We start from the raw sequence: 27,607 nt of genomic DNA, 5'->3' as shown, positions 1-27,607 counted from the left end.
GGTGATATCCCTGAGCGGTTTCCTTCCTCTCCAGCAACTGAGTTAGGTAGGATGCCTATATCTTTGTAGTGACTGGGTGTATTGATACACCATCCAAAGTGTAATTAATAATTTCACCATGCTTATAAGGATATTGTCTTCTTTTTTATTTTTACCTATCTACCAATAGGTGCCCTTCTTTGTGAGGCATTGGAAAACCTCCCTGGTCTTTGTGGTTGAATCTATGTTTGAAATTCACTGCTCAATTGAGGGACCTTACAGATATTTGTATGTGTGGGGTACAGAGATGAGGTAGACGTTAAAAAATCATGTTAAACACTGTTATAGCACACAGAGTGAGTCCATGCAACTTATGTGACTTAACCACATTTTACTTCTGAACTTATTTAGGCTTGCCATAACAAAGGGGTTGAATACTTATTGACTCAAGACATTTCAGCTTAATTAATTTGTAAACATTTCGAAAAAACATGATTACACTTTCACATTATGGGGTATTGTGTGTAGGCCACACAATCCAATTTAAATTCAGGCTGTAAAACAACAAAATGTGGAAAAAGTCAAGGGGTGTGAATAATTAAATATATATATACAGTACCAGTCAAAAGTTTGGACACACCTACTCATTCAAGGGTTTTCCTTTATTTTTACTATTAATAGTGAAGACAACAAAACCATGAAATAACACATATGGAATCATGTAGTAACCAAAAAAGTGTTAAACACATCAAAATATATTTTATATTCTTCAAAGTAGCCACCCTTTGCCTTGATGACAGCTTTGCATACTCTTGGAATTCTCTCAACCAGCTTCATGAGGTATTCACCTGGAATGCATTTCAATTAACAGGTCTGCGTTCTTAAAAGTTAATTTGTGGAATTTCTTTCATCTGATGGAGCACTCCATCACTCTCCTTCTTGGTCAAATAGCCCTTACACAGCCTGGAGGTGTGTTTTGGGTCATTGTCCTGTTGAAAAACAAATGATAGTCCCACTCAGCGCAAACCAGATGGGATGGCGTATCGCTGCAGAATGCTGTGGTAGCCATGCTGGTTAAGTGTACCTTGAATTCTAAATAAATCACAGACAGTGTCACCAGCTTCACGTTGGGAACCACACATGCGGAGATCATCCGTTCACCTACTCTGCGTCTCACAAAGACACGGCGGTTGGAACCAAAAATCTCAAATTTGGACTCATCAGACCAAAGGACAGATTTCCACCATTCTAATGTCCATTGCTCATGTTTCTTGGCCTAAGCAAGTATTTTCTTCTTATTGGTGTCCTTTAGTAGTGGTTTCTTTACAGCAATTCGACCATGTAGGCCTGATTCACGCAGTCTCCTCTGAACAGTTGATGTTGAGATGTGTCTGTTACTTGAACTCTGTGAAGCATTTATTTGGGCTGCAATTTCTGAGGTTGGTAACTCGAATGAACTTATCCTCTGCAGCAGAGGTAACTCTGACTCGTCCTTTCCTGTGGCGGTCCTCATGACAGCCAGTTTCATCATAGCGCTTGATGGTTTTTGCATCTGCACTTGAAGAAACTTTCAAAGTTCTTGAAGTTTTCCGGCAATCGGGAGAGAAGGGCCTTGGTCAGGGAGGTGACCAAGAACCCGATGGTCACTCTGACAGAGCTCCAGAGTTCCTCTGTGGATATGGGAGAACCTCCCAGAAGGACAACCATCTCTGCAGCACTCCACCAATCATGCCTTTATGGTAGAGTGGCCAGACTTTGAGAAACAAGATTCTCTGGTCTGATGAAACAAAGATTGAACTCTTTGGCCTGAATGCCAAGCGTCAGGTCTGGAGGAAACCTGGCACCCTCCCTACGGTGAAGCATGGTGGTGGCAGCATCATGCATCATGATGTTGTTCAGCGGCAGGGACTTGGAGACTAGTCAGGATCGAGGGAAAGATGAACAGAGCAAAGTACAGACAGAACCTTGATGAAAACCTGCTCCAGAGCGCTCAGACTGGGGCGAAGGTTCACCTTCCAACAGGACAATGACCCTAAGCACACAGCCAAGACAACGCAGGAGTGGCTTCGGGACAAGTCTCAATGTCCTTGAGTGGCCCAGCCAGAGCCTAGACTTGAAACCGATCTAACATCTCTGGAGAAACCTGAAAATAGCTGTGCAGCGATGCTCCCCATCCATCCTGACAGAGGTTGAGAGGATCTGAAGAGAAGAAAACGAGAAACTCCACCAAATACATGTGTGCCAAGCTTGTAGCGTCATACCCAAGAAGATTGGAGGCTGTAATCGGTGCCAAATGGACTTCAAACGAAGTACTGAGTAAAGGGTCTGAATACTTATGTAAATGCCATATACGTTTTTTTTATTTGTAATACATTTGCAAAAATTTCTAAAAACCTGTTTTTGCTTTGTCATTATGGCGTATTGTATGTAGATTGATGAGGGGGAAAAAACTATTTAATCAATTTTAGAATAAGGCTGTAACCTAACAAAATGTGGAAAAAGTAAAGGTGTGCAAAATGTGGAAAAAGTAAAGGGGTCTGAATACTTTCCGAATGCACTGTATATACACACACATACAATAGCTTTGGTAAAATGGATCATATCTTTTGAACGGTTTAGGCTAGAGACACACTGTTTTCAGTAAATTAATGGTGAAACCATGAGTCACAAATCTATGCTCAGTTTTCCTCTATGACATACTGCCTGGTGGGTAACGTGTCTACGCTCAACACTTACATGTGATTTATGCTATCAGAATACGAAGATCGCATTGAAAAGACGGGTCGAGACGCACAAAAGTCGCTTTGTGGTGTGATAGTGTTCAGATCTGGCTGATCACTTCAGGTGGTGGTCAGGGATGCATTGTGTGCGGATTTCTGGATGCAATCAGGCTACCATAAGCGCATACAGTGGGCGACGTAATCGGCACTCCTCCCACAAGTCTCCAGAAAACGTGTGTTTTGGGACTGAGAGGAACCTTTTCATTATAATGTTGGAGAAAATATGTTCCTAATGTGTGAGGAACGTGTTTGCTGCCTCATAAATGCTAGCTAATATTTAGATTTTTTTGTTTTTGTTTGGCTAGAGTTATGCTAACCCGTTTGCAATCCCTTAAGCATTGCTTGCTAGCTACAGAGGTCAGCTGGCTAGTTGGCTACAGTAGAACTACTGCCATCAGTTGTTGTGTTATCATATTTTGCCTATTCCACCATTTGTAGAATGTATACTGGCATTTGAATGTAGTGCGGGAAAAGGGAATCCGGACACACTGTGGACACATTTATACTGAACAAAAATATAAACGCAACATGCAACAATTTCAATGATTTTACTGAGTTACAGTTCATATAAGGAAATCAGTAAATTGAAATAAATTCATTAGGCCCTAATCTCTGGATTTCACGAATGGGCAGGGGAACAGCCATGGGTGGGAATAGGCCTACCCACTTGGGAGCCAGGCCCAGCCAATCAGAATGAGTTTTTCCCCACAAAAGGGCTGTCCGGGTGGCTGGTCTCAGACGTTCGAGGAGGTGAAGAAGCCGGCCGGATGTGGCGGTCCTGAGCTGGCGTGGTTACACGTGGTCTGCGGTTGTGAGGCCAGTTGGAAGTACTGCCGAATTTTCTAAAACGACGTTAGAGGTGGCTTATGGTAGAGAAATTAACATTTAATGATCTGGCAACAGCTCTGGTGGACATTCCTGCAGTCAGCATGCCAACTGCACGCTCCCTCAAAACTTGAGACATCTGTGGCCTTTTATTGTCCCCAGCACAAGGTGCACCTGTGTAATGATCATGCCGTTTAATCCTCTTCTTGATATGCCACACTTGTTAAGTGGTTGGATTATCTTGGCAAATGAGAAATGCTCACTAACAGGGATGTAAACAAATGTGCACAACATTTGAAATAAATAAGCTTTTTGTGCGTATGGAACATTTCTGGGATCTTTTATTTCAGCTCATGAAACATGGGACCAACACTTTACATGTTGCGTTTATATTTTTGTTCAGTGTAAATGTAAGTGTATAGATGCATGACACTTTCGGAATTCCATGATCAGAACTCAATGATCAGAAGCTGTATGAACTGTCAAGTCTAGACACAGCCTAATGGGATCATATCAGACATACAAACCAGGTTTCATCTGCCACAGTATCTGTTAAAGATGTCTACAATTAGTATGACGAGTCTCCTCTCTAATGCCCAGGAAGCTAAGATTCAAACTCCCATTACAGCTCTGCAACCGTTATGTCAAAATATGTTCAAATATGGACTTTCGCTGAGCTATCATCTTAATTTACTCCCGTTACGGCCGGTATGTAGCCTACTTCCAAAAAAAATCTAAAAAATGTACAAGCAACCAAAAACATGCCTTCATTAATTTTTCATATTAGATCATTTTTCCTATTGACAAAAGGAACCACAAATAATTATGTACATTTAATATCTGATTTTATTGAGAATATAAGCCATTTCAAGCATTAAATTATTCTGCGCAGTTTCTGGAATGGAAAAGTCTACAACTATTGGTCAATATTTGTATGAAGACGATGATCATTTTATAAATAACAAGGGAAATATATAAGAATCAGAAAAACAGTTCCAGTGATGTATGAAAACAATGATAGTGCTAGATGTGGCACAGTGGGCTGAATAGTAGACAGCACAGACCATCTATCTCCCATTATGACAAAACTAAGGGATAAACACTTTGGTCAAAGGTCAAATAGGGATGAGCAAGTCCTAATGGCGCCGTCTTGGCTGTAAATCTGCAGTAATCTCTTAGATGGTGGCACAGCCTTCCAGATTTACTCCCCTTTATATATTAATTGTTCATTCCCCGAATCTCTTTTCACCATTTCCTTGCTTATGACCCTCACATTTGAATCACAAATGGAGGGTGACCATTGCATTGTGGGAGAAAATATTCTAAGTGATCCAGCAAAAAAAAGGAAAGTGGTAATCTGGACAGATCTACGCTCTAATACGCTGACGTTTTTTTTCCTCAAATATTAAACAAAACCAGTTTCATACTCATTCTCTTTACATATACAGATTTCATGATGGTGTAAGAACAAGACAAATGTACACGTATTTACACATTTTACAAAGTCACAACATCATTTCCCATGGGGTGCTCTCTTGACAGTTCAATATCCCTTGTAGATAACACCAGAGGTTACATTACCACAAATCATACCAGTAACTGAAAAGATAACACGGACAAAAAGGAAGTAGAAAATAATTTTGGAAATCATAAAACAGTAGCAGTTGTTACTGGACAATATTCATATGTATCAATGTCAATTTCATATTTAGGTAAGAGAAGGCTTGTTTCATGATTTACAGATTGCAATCAAATAGGCATGGTCTTTACAGTTTTCAAGTGTTCATGTGTTGTTGAACCCAAGTTCTGGAATTTCACCCGTAAGTTTTTTACCAGACTACCCTCAGTATTTTTGCCTGAAGTCAGTGGAGACCCCTTGGCACAGTACTGGTAGTCGAGGCTTTTGAAGATTTTGAGTTGGCACTTTCCTTTAGCTCCTTGCTCCTCTACTCTCTCCTTCCCTCCAGTCTCCACTGGCCTTGCGCCAGGAACCCTCTCCACTATAATAACCTTGTGCTCGTTGGGCAGGGTGGTCTGACCAGCCACGTAACAGCTCCTCGTGGGCACCTGGAGGTTTTGCAGTTCATGTAGAGGCAGTGTTCCCAGCATGTGATCCAAAGAGTTCCACCTGCGCAGCGGGGGCTGGGGCTTAGCCTTCCCCACAGAGCCACCACCCCGGTGGGCCATGGATGACGTAGTCTCAAGGGAGTCTGTTAGGGCACTGTTAATTTCTGTGGAGCCGTTGGAGCTGGATGAATAGCCAGTGGGGCCCCATGAGGTGCTGAACCCCTCAGTGCAACTCTCCATCCTCTCTGGGACGGAGCAGCTACGACTGACAGGTGAGGCGTGGGAGGAACCCGGGTCCAGCCTGGGGTTAGTGTATTTAGAGCGCAGCTCCTGGACATCTGGCCAGTGGAAAATCTCTGTCTGCACTGGGCTTGGAGGACCGTTGGGACAAGGGGACATGACCCGTGAGCTGGCCCCAGAACTGAGGCTTGGGGCTGGGCTTGGGCTCCTCAGCTCATGCACGACCACCTGCTCATAGGAGTTGAGTGACAGCATCAGGTTAGCTCTACCTGCATACACAGAAAGACAGGGCAGAGAAAAGGGACAGCGGTTTTATAATTTCAGCTTTACAGAATAGAGTATCATATCAAATCATAACTGATCAGCAAAACATAAAAATAAATAAATATGAAAGCTTACCCCAGTCTCTCTTTTGGACCTTCTCCTCATAGACAGCTGGCAGGTTCTTGGGAGCAAGGTGTTTCTCAGCCTCCCTGTTTCTCTGCCTCACCACAGGCCTGCTGTTCTTGATGCGCTGGCTGTACTGGCGGGCCAGCTGGAACACCTTGTTCTTCATCTTCTCCATGTCCTGCAGGATCAGGTCCTCCTCTACCCCTGAACACAGACTGATTATCCTGGGGAGTGGAGCGTCACTGACCCCGCCTCTCTCCCAGGACTTGGGAGTCTTATTCTTGCAGGACTCATGCCCTGAGAAGGGGTCTGGGGCGATTGTGATGGGTAATTGGACTGGGGATTCCTCTGAGACACTGCCCATGTTTGACTCCTCCAGGATCCTCATGGGCTCGATGTACTCAGCTTCAGGGCCATTTCTGCTGGTTCCCCCCTTCCAGGATAGATGTGATCTGGGATGGACAATTTCCTCTGTACCATTGGAACCCTTGGGTTCCTCAAGGGTCCCATTGACCTCCTCCATCTCCAGGTCTTGCCACACTTGAACCATGTCCGAGGAGGGTCTGAAGAACTCTTCCCCATCTCCAACAGGAGCATCATTGACTCTCTGGGACCTGGGCTTTGGGTCTGCAGCTCGCTGTAGCTCCAGCACAGGGGTATTATTAGTCCTCTGCTCTTTTTCTAAGCCAGGAAGGTCGAATACTGACCAGAAGGTGGGCCGGATGTTCGGGGGGCTCTTCCGGTGCCCTGGAACCACCTGGTCCTGGGGTTTGCCATTAAGCTGCCGGCTCAGGTGTCTGACCAGGCCTGCAGGGATATAGGACAGGCTCTCCCTGCGTGTGATACTGAAGCTGGCGTCCTGGTGCTCAGCATGTTCGTAGTACCTCCTGATCTTGTGGATGAGTATCCGGTCCTGCTTGGAGAGAGTGGACCGGCGCTCCACCTCCATGAGTTGGTCTGGTCTAGGGTCAGGCATCGAGGTGTTGGCCTCGAGGAGCAGTGGGGGCTCTGGGGTGGAGTTGACCAGGGTCTGGGCCTTCTCCTGGAGCATGGTGCTCAGACCGGGGTTGCTGCTGCTCCTGCTGCCCGGCTGAGGTGTGGGGCAGCCCAGGGAATGCAGATCCTCTGAGACCACCAGGCTGCCTCTCCGGGACAGGCTGCTGACAAAATGCTCAGCAATTACACTGGCCTGGTCCAACACAGAGGCAGGTAGGATACTGCTGGTCTCAGTCCGCACCGCCCTATCCTCCTCCTCCAACTCCGAACACTCTCCATTGGTCGCTGATGAGGAGTTCATCTCGTCCTGTTGGTGGGCAGAGCGGTCACTCTTCTCCTCTTCATCTCTGTATCTCTCCTCCTCTTCTCCCTCTCTGTACCTCTCCTCTTTCCTCTTCTCAGGCTCCGGTGTCCGAGATGTCTCAAGCTGTCTGGGAGGCAGGGTGGGCAAGGCATCAGGCTCTGTGTATAGGGGTGGGTTCTCCTCACTCTGTTCCATTACCACTACCTTAGGAGCACTGCTTTGAGGAAGCACCTCCACATATGCCTGGATTAGGAGGAAAGAAGAGTCAATATTAACATCAGGATGGTTAAGGCAATTTGGATATGATAAGCCAACAGGTGCTGATGTTAAAATACCCAGTCATTATCTGGCATTTGACCAATGAGCCGAGTTAAATGATCAGGCTAATCTTCTACAGCAGCCATGACCTCTGATAGTAGCACATGTCGTCTAATATTCTGTCAAAGGAAAGGACAGCATAATGGATAGTGTGAAAATGATCAGGACATTCCTCAAATACAATTGCCACGGGCCATGTCAAACACCCCTGCTGAACTCATAGCAATTTCAAAAAACACCAATTTGACTCGTGTGCAGTTATAACAGACTAATTTCCAGCCACCGTCTGGCTGTGATGGTGGTGGTGTGTGTGTGTGTGCAGGGAGCTGCGGGAAGGAGATAAGGGAGGGATGAAAACATCTTGTCACACTCGGCTTGGAACCCGCCGTCCCACAGAGCGCCCAGGAGACGCAGGTTCTATTCCCCGTCCCAATATCAAAATGCTGCATTTCTCACCATGAGAGATGACAGGCGGCAACAGCATGGAGGAGGGGATGTTTTCATTTACAGGACATAAATACACAACCCCCTAGAGCTGGGATGATAAACAAAAAATTACCGATACTGCCCTCTTACCGAAGCATTTTGTTTAGGTCGGTAATAGTCAGTGATTTTGCTACCCAACGTTCCTGCAATTTTTTTTGTTCTAAAACCATAATTTGGTCAACAGTAATATATGCATTATGTTGATTCATACTATGAAAGTATCTGCCTGTCCCGGTTTCTTTAGCTGTCAGCTGATGTGTGAGCGAGCCACTCCCTCTCCCCACTGTGCGCACAGAGGAGGGAGAGATGCATTAAGCACAAGCATCTGACCGTTGCTCAAAATGCAATTGCGGGAAAAGGACAGTTTTCAAAGCAACTACTGTTCTAGTTACAGAGAGGAGAGTCACAGCTTTTTGTGAGTATACAATTTATTTCTCACCTGTTGAGTTCATGGCACCACTGTACAACCGGAGGCTAGGCTATGTAGTATGGTTTTGATGCGCCTGTGGAGCCGAGCTGAGTGCGCCATTTTCGCTGAATAGGCCTACATCAAGTAGCCTTCGCCTAGCACTGGAAAACGTAGGCATTAGCCTACATTTACTGATAGATGAATCAATTAGCCTACATGGCTATCTAGCAACAAGATCATATCTAGTGTTTTGAGTTTCCACTTCCTCAGGTGGTGAATAATATGCATGAAGATGTCGGCAAATTCATCTCTAAAGAGCCCAAAATAAATCAGACAATTCTGGATCCTATTTTGACAGGTTGCACATCAAAATATCAATCATGCATTCCCTGGATATGTTAGATGATATAGCTCACCAGTGCACTACTGTCAGGGGGTGCTGCAGCACCCTCAACACCCCTACTTCCTGCAGCTATGCCCCCTAGTTGTAGGCTATTAAGATGCCAAGAGGACTTATCGGAACAGAACAGGGCTCATCTTTTGGGCCAACTATCAGTCTTCTTTGCTGGATATTTCCTAAATTCCCATCCCTCTCAAAATATTAAATACTTTTCTGAAAGCATTGCCTGAGAGATATAGAAGAACCAAAAACATTCATCCATTCAGAAGGATCTCTTGAAGCTTAGTCTCGCGTGACTGATTTGGTTCTGGGTGCAGCGATCACCTTAACTTTGACCCAGCCAGTCCACACTCTCCATACCTGGTCAGCGAAGGCCTCCACTGTAGCCATCTCACTGATCTCCTGGGCTGATGTATCCATCCTCTCCCCCATTGGTCTCTTCTCATCTACAACCTCACAGTGTTCTTCATCCTGGGACAGCAGAACACATTATGAAGGGGACTGCAGCACTGTGCCTTCTACATGGCCAAAATCCATACATTGGAGTATCACATAAGACTTAATAAGGCTCTGTCCTCTGGTTCCAGACAGTCACAATACTGATTAGCATTGGGTTGTAAAGCACCTGTGTGACAATACATACATTACATAGACAGCTGACATTCATATTAGAGATATTCAAAGTTCAGGCCATTTTAATCCCATTACAGCAATTAACCTTTAAAAACCTCCTCTTTGGGAATAATGAAAAGGGAAACCTTTTAACTAATGTGATTACCAAAGAACCTATTATCCTGACTCCCTGATTTGACAGCCAAATTCACCTTTGAAGTCATACATCAGCTCTGTGGATCCATTGATTCAATGCAAATGCAACCGCCAAATAAGCACAAGGCTAATTGCTAACTTCTAATTAGTCATTTCTACAATGTTGATTTTGGGTCTGTAACTCCCCGCAACACAAGAGAGAAAAACATGGTAGTATGTGTGTTAACCCTTCACTTCTAAAAAACCTAAAATTCTAAACATACGAAGCCTTTTAATGACTTGAACACATCAAATCTATATTTATAATCTACATAATACCATCACTTTTCCCCAACATTAAATTAAGACAAACATGATGAATCATAAATCTGATCTCCAGTGACCAGATCTTCATGCTACTGACTGTTGTTACCATTCCTGGAAGGTTTAGTCCATGCAGTTATTGTGTGAGTGTGAAAGCCAGAAGCATTCCATGAGTATGGCAAATGGTGGCTGGGTGTTAGTGAATTACATCAAGGTCGAGGTAAACAAAGAGAGATTGTTGATTGGCAAGCCAATGAAATGGCAGAGAAAATAGGAAACCCATTGGTGGCAGTGCACCTCACCGTTGTGAACCGAGCGGAAAGCAAAGCCCTGGCCCTATAGTGCCAGCAGGAGATGGCTGCCAGCATAGAGCTGGCAAAGTCGGCTACCTGGTCGTCCTCCATCAGAATATCATCCATGTTTATCTCCCCCTTCTCCTCCTCAGTCTCTTCCTCCTGCTCAGTGCCCCCCTGGTGGGGCGGGGACCCTGGCCTAGGGTCCTCACCGTCACTGGGACATAGCTCCTCCTGGTCCTCCTGTACACTAGGCCTCTCAGCCTTGGGCTTGCCTAGACTGGAGCCCAGCATACCGACACTAGCAGAGGGCTGCAGGGAACGCCTGTCCCCCAGCAGAGCACCTTCACTGTCTGCATGCTGTAGTGTGAAGTCACAGAGAGTTGAGGTGTTACTGCGACGCCAGCATAGAGCTGTTGTGTTTTGAATGCAATTGCAATGTTTTGAAAAGGATGGTATCACTGTGACTGCTTTAGCATGGTGTGAGATATGAAGGCACAACAATGTGTCCAAGCCAGCATGCTGTCCATCCCGCGCTGTGAACGCATTACATCATCACTGAAAACCCTGAGACAGAAACATTTTACTAACACAGTTTAGCCCAATACGGCTTAGAGTAGCAGTTCCTCTCTTTTGGTTCATTTCTCTCTGAATGGAAATGCAGAGAAAACCTTGCTGAGTCAGGGTCAAACCTGGGAGAACAACATTATCTCACTGGACACATTGAACTGAGTCAACTGTTTCTCTTTTCTGCACAGAGAATAAAAAAAACATGGCAGGGAAACATTTTCTTTCATCATTGGGAAGCTTACCTTCAGAATGGCTGCAAGTCAGGAGGAGAAAAATAAAGGAGAATGTCAACAATATTGCCAATTCAACAAACTCCATTTATATAAAGTACTGTAATAATATCTGAGCAAGTTCATTGGATAAACTGTGAATGAGAAATGCCTCCTTTCAGAGACTCAGAAATGATGCAATTCACAAGGACAGTCCTCTCTGACCGAGGAAGAAAGAACAAGAAAATAACTTCATTAGGTTTGTATCTAAATTGATTTGAGAGGGCGTAAAGACTCCAGAGAGACAAGACAGAGGTACTTAGTTGTGTCCTTTCATTACTGGACAATTAAAATGCATGAGAGTAGCGCGAGCCACAGATCTAAAGCCAGGACTGAATTTGACTATTGAAAAGAGCTTGAGCATGACAAAGCCTTTCAGTAACATGGCCCATAATTTACATCATTATGGGTGAGCTAGGGCAGAGGGGAGTGCGGGGGTGAGAGAGTGGAGTGAGGGGCTGGCCTTTTGATCTGGCTGTCCAGGGGTCTATCTAGGGCAGAATGAAAGTATGGGGTGAATACAGAGACTTCGTACGAGCGACAGAGAACCTGAATCATAGCAGCAGTGGCTCCAGTGTAATGAGCAGCTACCTGTCGGTCTGTTAATCTGGTCTCAATGTTTATTTAACATACAAATCTCCTCATGATAATGAACAACAAGGACCTCTTTAACAGACTGTTTAAGATAACTATTATAGATAACAATGAAAAGGAAAATAGTGGCATTATTGTTGCCTTTGTTACCTTTGGTTGTCCTCACAATCTGTTTCGCTGGTTCTAAAATTGGAAAAAGACATGGTCGAAGCATAGTGAATATATTTGTGGCAATACTGTTTACTCTTATAGACAGATATCACACAAGCAATGAGCTTCTGAGACACAAAATCAAACAAATGTCTAACCAAGGAGTCTCTTTAAAACATTTTTTTCCCACATTGTAGGACTGTGGGTAAGTGTAAGCCTGATGAGATTGCTTTAGTGTTGTTTTCCAGGGGAACTAATATACCTGATCTCCTGCGTCCGTGTCGCCCTTCTGCAGGGAAGTCTTCAGCCTGGCAGGATACAGCTTTCTTCAGCCTCTCTGGGCTATAGCGGTACCTCCCTGACCCTGGGTCTGCACACAGCACAGCAAGCATCACTACTCCTCACTCACTACCAGGCCAGTCAAAGCAATCACTCTCTACTCATCTACTTGCGACACAACAATTAATAATTGTTCCAAAAGGTTTTCATAGAAGCAAATATACAGTGGGGAAAAAAGTATTTAGTCAGCCACCAATTGTGCAAGTTCTCCCACTTAAAAAGATGAGAGGCGCCTGTAATTTTCATCATAGGTACACGTCAACTATGACAGACAAAATGAGAAAAAATAATCCAGAAAATTACATTGTAGGATTTTTTATGAATTTATTTGCAAATTATGGTGGAAAATAAGTATTTGGTCAATAACAAAAGTTTCTCAATACTTTGTTATATACCCCTTTGTTGGCAATGACACAGGTCAAACGTTTTCTGTAAGTCTTCACAAGGTTTTCACACACTGTTGCTGGTATATTGGCCCATTCCTCCATGCAGATCTCCTCTAGAGCAGTGATGTTTAGGGGCTGTCGCTGGGCAACACAGACATTCAACTCCCTCCAAAGATTTTCTATGGGGTTGAGATTTGGAGACTGGCTAGGCCACTCCAGGACCTTGAAATGCTTCTTACGAAGCCACTCCTTCGTTGCCCGGGCGGTGTGTTTGGGATCATTGTGGAAGGAGGTTTTCACTCAAAATCTCACGATACATGGCCCCATTCATTCTTTCCTTTACACGGATCAGTCGTCCTGGTCCCTTTGCAGAAAAACAGCCCCAAAGCATGATGTTTCCACCCCCATGCTTCACAGTAGGTATGGGGGCGGCAGGTAGCTTAGTGGGTAAGAGCGTTGTGCCAGTAACCGAAAGGTCGCTGGTTCTAATCCCCGAGCCGACTAGGTGAAGAATCTGTCGATGTGCCCTTAAGCAAGGCACTTAACCCTAATTGCTCCTGTAAGTCGCTCTGGATAAGAGCGTCTGCTAAATGACTAAAAAATGTAAAAATGTAAAAATGTGTTCTTTGGATGCAACTCAGCATTCTTTGTCCTCCAAACACGACGAGTTGAGTTTTTACCAAAAAGTTACATTTTGGTTTCATCTGACCATATGACATTCTCCCAATCCTCTTCTGGATCATCCAAATGCACTCTTGCAAACTTCAGACGGGTCTGGACATGTACTGGCTTAAGCAGGGGGACACGTCTGGCACTGCAGGATTTGAGTCCCTGGCGTCGTAGTGTGTTACTGAAGGTAGGCTTTATTACTTTGGTCCCAGCTCTCTGCAGGTCATTCACTAGGTCCCCCCGTGTGGTTCTGGGATTTTTGCTCACCGTTCTTGTGATCATTTTGACCCCACGGGGTGAGATCTTGGGAGATCTTGGGAGATTATCAGTGGTCTTGTATGTCTTCCATTTCCTAATAATTGCTCCCACAGTTGATTTCTTCAAACCAAGCTGCTTACCTATTGCAGATTCAGTCTTCCCAGCCTGGTGCTGGTCTACAATTTTGTTTCTGGTGTCCTTTGACAGCTCTTTGGTCTTGGCCATAGTGGAGTTTGGAGTGTGACTGTTTGAGGTTGTGGACAGGTGTCTTTTATACTGATAACAAGTTCAAACAGGTGCCATTAATACAGGTAACGAGTGGAGGACAGAGGAGCCTCTTAAAGAAGAAGCTACAGGTCTGTGAGAGCCAGAAATCTTGCTTGTTTGTAGGTGACCAAATACTTATTTTCCACCATAATTTGCAAATAAATTCATAAAAAATGTGATTTTCTGGGAAAGAAATTCTCAATTTGTCTGTCATAGTTTACGTGTGCCTATGATGAAAATTACAGGCCTCTCTCATCTTTTTAAGTGGGAGAACTTGCACAATTGGTGGCTGACTAAATACTTTTTTCCCCCACTGTATTTCCTGTAAATTAAGTGATCCTCTTGCACTCAATGACGGCATTTTCTGTTGCTTTGGTAACAGCTGCAGCCAGCATATGGTTAGTGCCTTTACCTTTTATTAATAGTAACCATATTAATTTATCTGGAATACTCACAGAGAGAATTCCTTTCCAGGATGGCCTCTTTTGCCTGGAAGACAGAAATCAGAAGACAACATTAGTAATAGGTGTTGATGTGAGTGGGGGATGAGAGTGGATGGTGGAAGACTGTAGGCTACTTGACAGGAGCGGAGAAGAATCCCTGCTGTTAGGTTTACCTTCTGTGGGACGATGGTGTGGTGGTTCTCTAGAATCAGCCTCTTGATATGATGAGCCCAGAGGCGCTTCTCCTCTACAGTCTTGGCCTGAAACAGACACTTGTCAATTATTGTGAGTATGAAAAAAAGATGGGAAAAAAAGCACTGTAAGTCGCTCTGGATAAGAGCATCTGCTAAATGACTAAAATGTAAAATAGTGAGTTCATAGAGAACTATTACAAGAGAGGACAGGCTTATGATGTGGTGGTAGATCCACACTCACCTGCACAGTGTGAGGCTGCTTGGGATGCTTGAAGTGTATCACACTGAAGTGCAGGGGGTCCTTGGCACTGTCAAGCAGCATCAGGGTCGAGCACTGAAACCAAACACATACAGAAACATTACACAAACGTTAAACCAACCTGACACAGCAAGCCCATGACATCCGGGTTAGACTGGTCGACTGTGCCTGCTCTGTACCGAGATGTGGGTCTTATAGACGTAGTGCTCTCCTCTCTTCTTGGTGATGAGGAGCATCTTGTCGAAGAGGAACAGCATCCTGGTGTTCTTGGCACGTTGTACCTGGAAAGTTCCCTCCAGGACCAGCTCTCCATATGTAGTGAGGTCAGGGCCCTTCCAGTTGATCAGGAGAGACTGGATCTCCTGCACACACAACACATACATACTCCTATATGAGCAGTGCTTGTATCTAGGTCTCCTAAACATTGGTTGGGTACACTACACTGGCAAAACTGTACATGAAAGCATGCACAAGAGGTGCAAAGTCGGCGTAGAGAACTGTGTCTGTTGTTTTTTGTTGTAACATGAAAAAACACAGTTAGGCCAGGGAAACCATGGGCAGTGATCTCACCATCCAATCAAAAGCAGGAATTGAAACAAAACCCAAACGCAGCAGACAATGTGACCCTGTAGAAGCTGGTGGTTCTGTTACCCCGGGGGGGCTGGTGTTTAGGAGGGTTAAAACAGCAGTTGATTTATTGGGTCCCTATAAGACCAATTTGCCTTGGCCAATTTCTTTCCAAAGACTTAGGCTTAGAACATGTCTTAAGGTTGGTGGTGGAAATTAGAGGTTTATTAGAACAACAAATAAAAAAGGAATGGCCTCTCCACACAGAGTACATTAACCTCAGCCAGAGAGTTACTGTGGGACAGCAGGGCAGCAACCTGGAACAGTTCAGAGGCTGGGTGACTAACATAATGCCTTATCAACACGACCTCCAGCAACACAGTGAAACAGCATACACTTCATTATCTGATATAAAAACCTCTAGAGAAACATAGCCACCTACAAAATTACCTCAATTAGATATCATTGCAGCACTACACAATGATGCAGGTACAGTATATCACAATAGTGGTAGGTGGAAAGGGGTGGGAAAAATTCCATTCACCCCACCCTGAGAGTAGCCATACTGACCTGCAGCCTGACAGAGTGCTCGTGTTTCCTCTTCATGTCATTGATGTACCAGGCCACTCCGGTCATGGTGTCGATGGCCTCCTGCACCACCTCATAGCCCTCCTCGTCAGGGTCAAAGTGCTTGGCGATCTCCTTTTAGCGAGAGAGAGAGCAAACAACCACAGCATGAAGAGTCAAGACCTCTGGAGTGGGGTTGATTGTGTTGTTGTAGTATACAATACAATTCTTTGCCATCTTCTTGCTAGGTTAAAGGTTGAATGCAAAAAATAAATAAAAGAACTGCCCTCCTGTCAAAGGACCCCATAATCAACCTGCAATTGCACAAGGACAATTCTATATTGTTTCCTTAGACCATCTCTACCCGTAGTAAAGGTAGTATGTAGTGAGGACCAGTGTACCTGCAGAAGCAGGTGGTATTTGAGTATCCTCTGGACAGGTTTGAGCAGGTAGGAGCCCAGGGGGAGAGAACGCTTGAGAGAGGCCTGGCGATCGCTGAAGAACTTGGCCAGGGTCTTACTCCTCATGCAGTCTGTCAGTGCACCCACAGAGCTAGAGAAAATACAAGCCAATGGATCGTACATATGACTGTTTCATTGTTATTTAAACATGTCCATAGTACATTTACATTTTAGTCATTTAGCAGACGCTCTTATCCAGAGCGACTTACATGAGCAATTAGGGTTAAGTGCCTTGCTCAAGGGCACAGCGACAGATTTTTCACCTAGTCGGCTCGGGGATTAGAACCAGCGACCTTTCGGTTACTGGCACAACGCTCTTCACCACTAAGCTACCTGCCGCCCAAAGGTTCCAGAAAACCTTTAAATTATTCCTTCTACTTACTTGGGGTAGTTTGTGCAGTACTGCGTGTAGATCTCAAAATCATCACTCTATAAAATAGTAAAAGGGAGGAAGAACACAAAACCAGATCAATAACACTAGCCTGTCCAGCTTCCTGATGATAGGTTCAATTCAGTCTGTCTGTGAGTGGTCTCCACTTACTTTGTCTACGAAGCATCTGGCCACAGCCACAGGGTCATTCTCACACGTGTCCAGAGACTGCAGCAGCTCACTGTGGAGGAAGACCGACAGACATGCACAGCATCAACTATACAGACACCTGAGGTCTAGTCAGAGACAGCAAGAAGAGGAATTCAGTGTAAACTACAGGTAACTGCCAAAATATTGGAAACAATAAATGAGGGATACAAAGTATATTGAAAGCGGCTGCTTCCACACAGGTGTGGTTTCTGAGTTAAGCAATTAACAACCCATCATGCTTAGGGTCATGTATAAAAATGCTGGGCAGGCCATTATTTTGGCTACCATGGCTATGCCCCCATAGGATGACAATGCCCCCATCCACAGGGCACAAGTGGTCACTGAATGGTTTGATGAGCCTGAAAACGATTTAAACCATATGCAATGGCCATCTCAGTCACCAGATCTTAACCCAATTGAACATTTATGGAAGATTCTGGAGTGGCGCCTGAGACACCGTTTTCCACCACCATCAACAAAACACCAAATAATGGAAATTATCATGGAAGAAAGGTGTCGCATCCCTCCAACTCCAGAGTTCCAGACACTTGTAGAATCTATGCCTATGTGCACTGAAGCGGTTCTGGCCAACGCCCTATTAAGACACTGTTGGTGTTTCCTTTATTTTGGCAGTTACCTGTACATGCAGGTACTACAACAACATGTTTATGTTTTGCCTGTGGCGATACCCAACTCAATAGAATTTGCATGGCTGAATGTGTTTGTTCTGGTTAACCTCATTCTGTCCATAGACTCCAGAGAGTCTGGTTTCCCACAGCAGAGTGGACACAAGGAGAGAGGGGTCACCACTGCAAAACATAAAGGAGTACAAAACCAACACAACATCACCACAAAAGGTGTTTTACGTGTTCACTGGCCACACACATGCCCAAACAAAGAAAATCAAACACTTTCCATACATTTCCATTTCTCATTCCATAACTTACATCAAACACCATTCAGCTGCATGGGCTGACAAAATAATTAAGGAAAAACATACCAATGTGTCAATATGCTCTGAGTACAATGAAATGTCTTTCTGCTTTTTTGTTTGATGTTTATTTTTGCCTAAAAATCATATTCATGAACATGTTCCTAGACATTCTTTCATCAAGCCAATATGTGGCCTATAGTGCCAGGGCAGATGTGGTCTGTTTCAGGGGTGCAGTGTGTCACTGTGGGTCAGACCAGTACTGTAGTGGGAACTTTAAAATCACAAAACGACCCAGAGACAGTCACTAGTCAGTCACGCACATCTCTAAACTGAATGACAAGTCTAGAACCGTCTGAAAACCCTGTGTATGACATTGAACTGTCTGCGTGAGACCATCAATCTCCAATACAATACAGATAACAGAGAATTACATTTCATGTCTCTTCAGAGGTTCGTACATTCTGCTTGAATTAATCTGTCCTTGATCAACTTGGGAGAGTGCATCAGTGTTGCACATGTTTTCAAACCAGTGCTTTAGAAGTACGCTTGCCTCTTGCGCATCAGTAATTTGCTCCCCCTGGGCACTTCCTGCTAATTGGCACGACTCAGTCGCAGCGTTTAGCCGAGATGATGCATAGTGTGCAGTGTCTCGATTAGACAACATCCTAATAATCCATTCCAACAGACACACTTCATTTACTTTCTAAATTACTCTAAAACAAAAGCAAACTTCCCACTCCAATGTAAACACATTGTATATTGATGCTGTAGGAGAATCAGAGGAATGTATATGAAAACGCTCCCTGCTGTAGAAGAAACAACAAACACTAATCAAAACCTCTATTTTAGAAGTCTATGCGGGTAGGAATCTTATTATAAAGGCAACAGAACCTTATCTTCACCATTTGGTTTCTATGGCATTACACTATGATTGGGAAGTGTATGGGAGGAACCTGACAGAGCATAGTGATATTTATGGGTCTTCTCTTTTGGCATGAGGCTTAGTGAACATATGCTGACACGATACGTTTACATAGGAAAAAACCTGAACACCACCATATATTGTCTATCTAAACATCCAAACGGGTGCACAGAGTGGGTGATGGTCCTGATAACATCTGGAGCAGAGTGGACACATACAGCCATAATGTAATGTGTCTAATGCTTAACTGATCCCAATCTGCTGTGTTGTTCTGGGCCAATCTGCGTGTTTGGTGTTAGTTAGCAATTTTTTTCTCTATCGGTCTAAATCTGTTTTGAGGTCAAACTCTCCAACACAGCCATAAAACAGCGCTCTTGCCAGAAAGCCTCTTAATCCATCTGCATCTCTGTCAAAACAGCGTTCCACTAAAATGTCACTGTCTTCCCAATGTCTGCTCCAAGTTGAGTGTAATGAGTGTTAAATGTGTACCAAGTTGTTTTTGTGAAGACGGTCTGTAAAAAGAAAACGCGTACATGCAGTTACAGTTGCAGTTCATTTGCCTTGTCATTTTGGGAGAACATGGGGCATTGACAGACAGGTGTCTGAGGCTTACCTGTTAAACTCATAGATGTCCTCTATATTCCCAAACAAGGAAGAAACTTGGTCTGGTCGAATGGGAAGGTTGTCCATGTCTATGATGTGAGCCAGGTAATCCTAAACAACAAGACTGTGGTTATACTGCAGGTACAATTTGCCCTACGAAAAACCAAATATACTTTGTGTGTGTGCGCTGTGTATATTTTCAGTCTAAACTGCAATTTCAGATTATTTCCAGTAGAGGGAGCTTGTGTATAGAGAACTTAATATGCTCCTGCTGTTAGCTCGTGGTGGATTCTGCTTCAATGTTGTTTCAATTTATTGCACATCCTGTTTGCACTTTTTATGACCAGGCTCAAAAAGACCACATAGGATGATGCCTATCTGCTGTCCGTTACAACAACACTGTATGACTCAGGATCAGTGTGTTCAAATCCAAGTGGTTCTGATGTAATGTTTCAATGGTCCTTTTAAGGATTTATTCCTTGTTACTGGAGGGCAGTTTGACCCTCTGGCAGTAGTTCTGTAAAACCCAGTCCATCAGACCAGCACACAGTGTTCTCCTCCCATGGCCCCTCTCCTATCGGGCTGCAGGACTACTCTGGAGTAGATATTAATATAAACTAAAAACAGAGGCACATTAGCCATTCAGTATATGCCAGGAATGGCTGATGCTACTCCTCTCACAAACTTAGTGTTCGACTGTTTGTATATGCGAACACACGTGCACACAGACCCCAAGCCCCGTCAGTGCAGAGTAAAGTAGTCATCACTTCTCACCACACACTGAACTAAACCATTTCATAGTGGGAGCATTCCCGTCCAGTGACAACAATGCTGAATGGCATTTAGCAGGGCGTCTCACAGTCCCACTCTTGTGCACCACTAACACCAGCCACACTGAGGCCCCCATAGAGGCCCCCTACTGACCACACACAGCCTGCAAACATATGTACAGCCTGCTATCAGACTGTCAGCACAACGTTAGGTCTAGGCTTGTGGTTATGGGTGAGTAACCCATAAAAGGGTAGTGCACCCCTGGGGGAGGGGAAGAGGCATTTAGAGTGACATCTGGGCAGTCATAAGTGGCACATGTAATGAAATAGAGATGGCCTAGTGAGAAATGGAAGGAATGAAGGCTATGGATCCTAGCAGTACTCCAAAATGAGAGATTTTGACCCTCAGCATTTCAGGACATCTGTTGAGGTGGAAGTGGAGGTGTGATTCCACCTGTGTCACACAGCTGTTCTAAGAGCTGAGAGAAGGAGGTTTCTGCTTCCCCAGATGTGACACACAGTAGGTGGTGTGGAGAGGCATGTTCCTGGATAGTTTATCTGGCGTAGAGCAGACACGAACAGCTTCCCGTGTGTAATGCCATCATCATAAGCGACAGTAGCAGGACAAAACCAAAACAGATGCATCAAATACATCACTGAAGTGACAAGTTTTACATAATGGAAAGGGAGAGCCTGGTACTGTAACTTGCACAACAAGATGCCACTGCAGAGCAAGTCATTGAAATGCTGAATTTAGATTTGGGATTGTTCAAAGAGTTTCCCCAACCACAAAAGTATGTGGAAAAACATTTGCTACTCAGCTATGTTTCTTCAGTTGGCATTGTGATGGCTGTGTTTGTGTTGGCTGTTGCCTGTAAGGGGCCGGAAGGCTCCGTATCCTAGTTTAGGGCGCAATAAAGCAGGCAGCTAGGCAGGGTTAGTTGGAAGTCCTGAGGCATTGTGGGAGTGTTTGTCAGGAGCAGGACTGTGTGATTACTCTGGCTGCTGCTGCAGCAGCGTGAGCTCGGTCAGAGCAGAACTCCCTTCAATACCTCCTAGGCCAGGCGCCAGCAGCACAGTCAGCCACACAGAGACAAGGTGAGGAGAGCCAGTAACACACTACCTCTGACCTGTCTGCTTCATGTGTTTAAGACATTATAATCTGTACGTTACAGGGCTCTCAAGCCGCCATCCTCCTGTCAGTACTAATCCAAAGAGGAGAATTACTCCGACCTGAAGGGGGCAATAGGTGAGGCTGATCAATCTGCACAGTTGGCAGTTGTTTTCAGACTACAAAGCCAGCAGCCATGATAACAGGTCAGTTGACTTGACTGCGGAGTGGAAGAATCATCTCTGTCCCATTTCCCACAACCAGGAGATGATGTTAGGCGCATCCGTTCATATCTCTGACCAAGCTCATTAGGGGAGAGGTTCTTCCTTGAAAGAGGTGCTTTGGGTCCTAGCCCTGATTCTGCTTTAGAACTCAAGACGTGAGAAGATAGCGAGATCCCAGTCTCAGAGCTGTATGCATTCACAGTAATGTAAACATATAGAGTGCATTACATACATCAGCTTAACAACGTATCAGCCACTTCACAATCCTAATCTGCTGGTTTTACAGGCTATATGGTATTTTCTATCCGATTATGAAAATGCAGTGGTGTAAAGCACTTAAGTCAAAATGCTTTAAAGTACTACTTAAGTCGTTTTTTAGGCAATTTTTTGACAACTTTTACTTCACTACATTCCTAAAGAAAATAATGTACTTTTTACCCCATACATTTTCCCTGACACCCAAAAGTACTTGTTACATTTTGAATGCTTAGCAGGACAGGAAAATTGTCAAATTCACACACTTATAAAGAGAACATCCCTGGTCATCCATACTGTGTGTTGTCATGTGCCCCTGGCTATCCGTAAATAAATAAAAAACAAGAAAATTGTGCCTTCTGGTTTGCTTAATATAAGGCGGTTTGAAATTATTTATACTTTTACTTTTGATACTTGTATATTTTTGCAATTACATTTACTTTTGATAGTTAAGGATATTTAAAACCAAATACTTTTACTCAAGTAGTATTTTACTGGGTGACTTTCACTTGAGTCATTTTCTATTAAGGTATCTTTACTTTTGACAATTGGGTACTTTTTCCACCACTGTGAAAATGCCTTTTAAAAGAAAATGCCAGTTACAAAATACACAGGGAACTGTCTCATCAGGAAATCAAACTAGATCCTGGTAAAACAATCAACCCTAGAAGATTTTATAGGTACCAGACACGTGCTACAAGGCAAGCAGTCACTTGGAAAATGGAGAACCTTATTTGCTCTCTAAAAACTGTGAAGCCCATTCCTTACTGTCTCTGGCCAACTCCAGTAAATCACTTCCATATAGGGAGGTACAGACATTAAGTCATTGCTACATACCATTCCAAGAGAAACACTCTCTGAAATACCTATTAACTTACACTATATAATTTACATTTATATTATACTATTGCATAGATTCAGGTCAAGCCTCTGTCCTATTAACTAGAACTGAATGGACGCAACGCTCAAAGCTACTCACCTCCACGATGCTGCGAAGGTCCCTGACATACATGCGCTCCGTCTCAATGATCTCCATGACCACACGGTCAACGTAGCTGAGCTTGGGGTTGGGCGCCATGGCTTCAGTGGCAAAGGGCGAGGTTGGGGTCTGAGGTACAATAGCCCTCCTGTTGGAGGTGGTGGTGTTGTTGCACTGGGACCTGGTCTGGCTGTGGTCCCGCCACTTGTCTCTGGTCCCCCCCTGGCTGAGGCCCTGCAGCTGGGTCTGTGGCTGCTCCCTGGCTCCCTCTGCAGGGCTGAGCTCCAGGTCAATGTCCTCTCTACTGGGGGGAGATGGTGTGGAGGAGGGGAGGGCCGTGGTACTGCCGTAGAGGCTGTGGCTGTCCCTGGAGGAGCCGGAGGACAGAGTGGACACCAGACTCACTGGACGCTCTCCCTCCGAAGGGTCAGCACACAGCCGGCTGTAGCCGTCTGGTCGCACATGACCACCACTGATGGAGACGGCAGAGTACAACCGAGGAGATTCTGATAGAGAGAAGAGAAAAGTGAGTTAGTATGCAGGGTTCATAGGCAGAAAATAGATCAAGAAGATTGTTATCGGGACCTTACAATACATTTTAGATCCATTGAATCAAATTCTGTACACAGATGAGTGTTTAATGATCCATGACAGTATGAACCCAGTGTTCAGCCTCCCAGGATGAGTGCTTTACTTTGAAGGGGATTTCTCAAATCAGTACTGACTTGCCCCAATTACAGCGCTCCACATTCTCTGGAAAACCCAGCCATTTCCTCCACCCAACCTGACTGGTACTGGCTTAGAAAAATGGAGGGAAAACAGATCGGGAGAAAATAGGGGAGTGGGAACCAGAGTCTTGTTTATAGGTCTTGTTTATTGAGCTACTTCTCAAATCAAGAGAAATTGAATTCATATTCAGTTTCACATCCTTCCGGTCCAGATGGGGAATGTTCCCCACAAACTTTCCCCAAATACATGAAGTAAGTGTGGTTTATTTCAGGAAGTATTTGGAAGGTAAAAAGGTCAAACGCATTTTGCACCATTTAAAACTACATTATATTCTTGCCACTGGACTTGAAACCAATAAACTGAGCCTTCTGGAGAACAAACCCCTTATTGGTCACAGCAGTGATTGGGCCAGGGATATTGCCAAGTGAGGACAGAGCGATGGCGTTAATACAGACTTATTTCATGGAGTAAATGGTGTTGACAAATTCTTTATGAAATCGATAAGGCAGTCATAAAATATGCTTCATTAGCAGACATCCCACATCTTATAACATGGATCTGTCACTAGGCACCGCGGGCAGCTGGCCATTTGACTGGAGATGTGATCTGTCACCAATGACCACAATGACTTCAGAAGAACTAATGAAGGAGGGCCTTTCTATATAGTAAGGATGGTATCACAAAAGTGATATACTTTAACATTTCTGAAGCTTTCACCTTTATTGAGGTATAATGAATGTAGAACGAAATTATTAGAAAGTATTGGAGATGAAAGAAGATCTGAGGTCTTAAGTCAATTTGTGGAGTCAACATATACAGGAAACAAAACAAGTGTCTCTCCCTCTACAGAGGTTATATATGGGGGGGGGGCAGGTAGCTTAGTGGTTAAGAGCGTTGTGCCAGTAACCGAAAGGTCGCTGGTTCTAATCCCCGAGCCGACTAGGTGAAAAATCACTAAATGTGCCCTTGAGCAAGGCACTTAACCCTAATTGCTCCTGTAAGTCGCTCTGGATAAGAGCGTCTGCTAAATGACTAAAATGTAAATGTAAAATGTAAATATAGACAGTCAGCTGGATGATGCCAGTGAACTGTATGAGTGAGTGAGGTGCAAACACACAGGTTTCCTTCCTCGTCCTGGCACCCACCTCAAAGTTTCCATGAATCAGGGGTGAGCTCATCAGGCCAAGGATGCTGGTACAGTCATTCTGTGCTACACGCCAGCCTCTACAATCCACTGCAGGGCTTGTCTACAACACCACCTGACTCAAGCATGCCAAGTCTCAGAGGAAGCAGGGGATGAGCATGCAAGCAAGGGTTGACCTTGACCACTTCTTAAAAGCTGTTTAGAGTAGTGGTCACCAGACCACTAGGAGTTTCTGCTGTATTATCTACTCAGACAGAAGCTCCTCCTTTCCCCATTTACGTTGGGCTGTGAAAATTACTACCTCGCCTGCTCTGAGAGCCAGCTGCCAAGTCCTCCCTCCCGCTCTCCCTCCCTAGCATTGCTGTGCTGACGTCAATGCAAAGGGGGGGAGGTACTGGAGGAGTAATGACAGTCCAAACATCTCCCGGTCTAATAACAAACCCTAATGAAGTCTCAAAGCCGCTCAGTTCTACAAGAGGAGTGCAAATTATATGACCTGTCCTAGGCTAATTCAATCTTTATACAGTACGTTTCTTTACAGAATTCTTAAATAATGGTTTGACTCAACATTAGGATCATCAACATCAGGACAAGCCATGGCAGTGTGATGGGTCATAAAATAATCAAAATGCTGTAAGGGATGGGTAAGGTAGGAACCGTAACTCATGAAGGCCGAGGGCACTAGCACCGGGACTAGGGATAAGAGGAGAGAAAGCAATAGTAAACTAACTGTGCCACCTAGGGCTGTGGCGGTCATGAAATTGTCAGCCGGTGATTGTCAAGCAAATAACTGACGGTCTGAAGGTAATTGACTGTTAATTACCAAACACATTTAGCATCTACTGGCTTCCACGCTTACCCTACAAGCCACTGATGCAGACCTTTGGAACGTCTACATTTTAGAAAGTCTAATAAATCCATGTAATATAGCCTACACCTTCACAATAAATCCATTACTTATTTTAGACAGGTCTAAAGATACATGATATGAAGAAAATGTAGTCTACTTCAGAAGAACAGAATAGCATACTCTGAGTTGTCCTTATGTTAGACCCTGATCTGGCAATGCCATATGGCTGTGGGCTACAATAGTTCATTTAGCAGACAAGATTTGCTTAAAATTCCGTGGCATTATTTTATAATATGAAGAATACAATTGAACATAGCTGAATAAAATAGAAAGGATGTTTTCTCCAAACGATTTCTGAGGGAGTGTGCACATGCGGCTATTCTGTGTTGAACGGTTAACAAAGAAACAGGTCCTCCTATATGCTTCGAACTATTTATGCAACTTTAGTTGTGATACAAACGTTGGGCTATATGTTTTGATTTTTAATACATTCTAAGGCTGCATGATGCGACTAATGATGATTTGAAAAAAGTTGCATGAAAGGCATGAGCTCTGCTTTGTTTATTGCATAGGCTGTACACACTTCATCAGTCTCTCATTCACAATTTGACAGACAATGCCTCGAATTTCCCAGCGGAATCCCCCTAGTGTGGCCGTAATGCCCCCTAAAAAAAATCCATGCCTTTTGTGGCCAGTGGCCGTTGTGCCCTTGGGCTGAATATAATAATTATAATTCCCTTCTCCCGGCTGCGTTTTCCGAAGAACCTCTCACTCACGTCTCTCTCAGATATCTCAATTCTTATTAGCCAATGACCGTCACGTGATCAGGTTCTTCTCACAGGCATCCATCTCAGCTCTGAATTAGGCTATAAGTGAAGACAGACGCAACTGCGCGTCCTTCTTATCGAATTCCGAGGCACATATTGAAGATGTTAGAAGAACTGTCCACATTTACTTATCGTCAGCCAAAAAGATGAGTAGGCCTAACGAACAGCAAAAGCACTAGCCTATGTCAATCTACTATCACCCATAGTACAAAAGTTGACCTTTTCCATTGGTCAATTGTCCTTCTGTGCAATAAATAAATATTCCAAACATTCTCTGGGACAGTTGTGGGATGCGATAGATACCAAATTAACACAACCACTCACATCATTTTTTAACATGATTTATTTTACCAATGCAACAGATCAGAATGTTTAGCTTCAAATGTATATAAACTAATTAGGCTATTTCTTCACATTATAAGCGCAGCAATGCACACACAGCAGTAGGCTATGAATGTTCGAAAATGCAATCAATTAGCGGGAAAACAACATTCTCAAAAAGATACTACGAGTGCGATTATACATGTAATGTTTATTATAAAAGTCGAATTTTTATGGTGAAAACGATCTCCCCCAAACTTGAAACTCACGCGCCGCCTATGTACGCCAGTTAGGCTCTACACCGGTTGTAAAGCAGATGAATGTGCTTAATTTTAAGAAGTTATTTGGCCACTTTAGTTGTGATACAAACCTTATCAAAACATATAGGCCTATAGGCTAGGCTGCATGAGATGTGGGACTATGATTTGAAAAAGTCGAGAGAAAAAAAGGCATGCTCTGTTTCTTGCCTTACTGCACACGCTGGGCATCATTCACAAGTGATAATATATAATTCACAATTGATAGGCTAATATTGTCAGTCATCAGACTATTCTTGCTTTAATCTTTGCATATACTAAATAATATATGTGTGAAATTAGTTTTGATTTAGAATGGACCATTATCATGCACCAGTCTCGGAACAGGGGCAGGGGGAAAAAAATACATGTAATCTATGCACTTAAATAGCAAATGGAGGACACCGGGTTGTCGTCGGGTGAGGTTGTGTCTCTTTCTGGCGGGAGGTAAGCTTGGCTTATATGGCTTATATACATAGTTTAAGCTTTGTCGAGTAAAGCTTAAACTATG

At 44.0% G+C, this 27,607-nt stretch overlaps 1 protein-coding gene across 1 annotated transcript in view; it reads right to left on the bottom strand.

The window, feature by feature from the left end:
- Window positions 1-3,957: 3,957 nt before the first annotated feature.
- Window positions 3,958-27,607, bottom strand: part of LOC311102386 (pleckstrin homology domain-containing family G member 3-like) — a 65,903-nt gene continuing 42,253 nt past the window's right edge. Inside the window, exons 4-20 of the mRNA XM_084143711.1 lie at window positions 22,930-23,435; window positions 19,601-19,701; window positions 17,093-17,162; window positions 16,934-16,980; window positions 16,492-16,642; window positions 16,094-16,225; window positions 15,136-15,318; window positions 14,939-15,031; window positions 14,677-14,763; window positions 14,516-14,549; window positions 12,404-12,511; window positions 12,142-12,174; window positions 11,371-11,381; window positions 10,568-10,918; window positions 9,555-9,665; window positions 6,291-7,824; window positions 3,958-6,160 (exon numbers count right to left, since the gene is read on the bottom strand). Coding sequence (XP_083999837.1) covers window positions 5,334-6,160; window positions 6,291-7,824; window positions 9,555-9,665; window positions 10,568-10,918; window positions 11,371-11,381; window positions 12,142-12,174; window positions 12,404-12,511; window positions 14,516-14,549; window positions 14,677-14,763; window positions 14,939-15,031; window positions 15,136-15,318; window positions 16,094-16,225; window positions 16,492-16,642; window positions 16,934-16,980; window positions 17,093-17,162; window positions 19,601-19,701; window positions 22,930-23,435 — 4,379 coding nt within the window. The 3' untranslated portion in view covers window positions 3,958-5,333. The remainder of the gene's footprint in view (window positions 6,161-6,290; window positions 7,825-9,554; window positions 9,666-10,567; window positions 10,919-11,370; window positions 11,382-12,141; window positions 12,175-12,403; window positions 12,512-14,515; window positions 14,550-14,676; window positions 14,764-14,938; window positions 15,032-15,135; window positions 15,319-16,093; window positions 16,226-16,491; window positions 16,643-16,933; window positions 16,981-17,092; window positions 17,163-19,600; window positions 19,702-22,929; window positions 23,436-27,607) is intronic.

The sequence above is a fragment of the Coregonus lavaretus genome, assembly GCF_964263955.1.
Source record: "Coregonus lavaretus genome assembly, chromosome: 27".
In the NCBI taxonomy this organism is placed as follows: domain Eukaryota; kingdom Metazoa; phylum Chordata; class Actinopteri; order Salmoniformes; family Salmonidae; genus Coregonus; species Coregonus lavaretus.
Note: the sequence above shows the minus strand (reverse complement) of the source record. Positions and strands in the feature narration are given on the sequence as shown.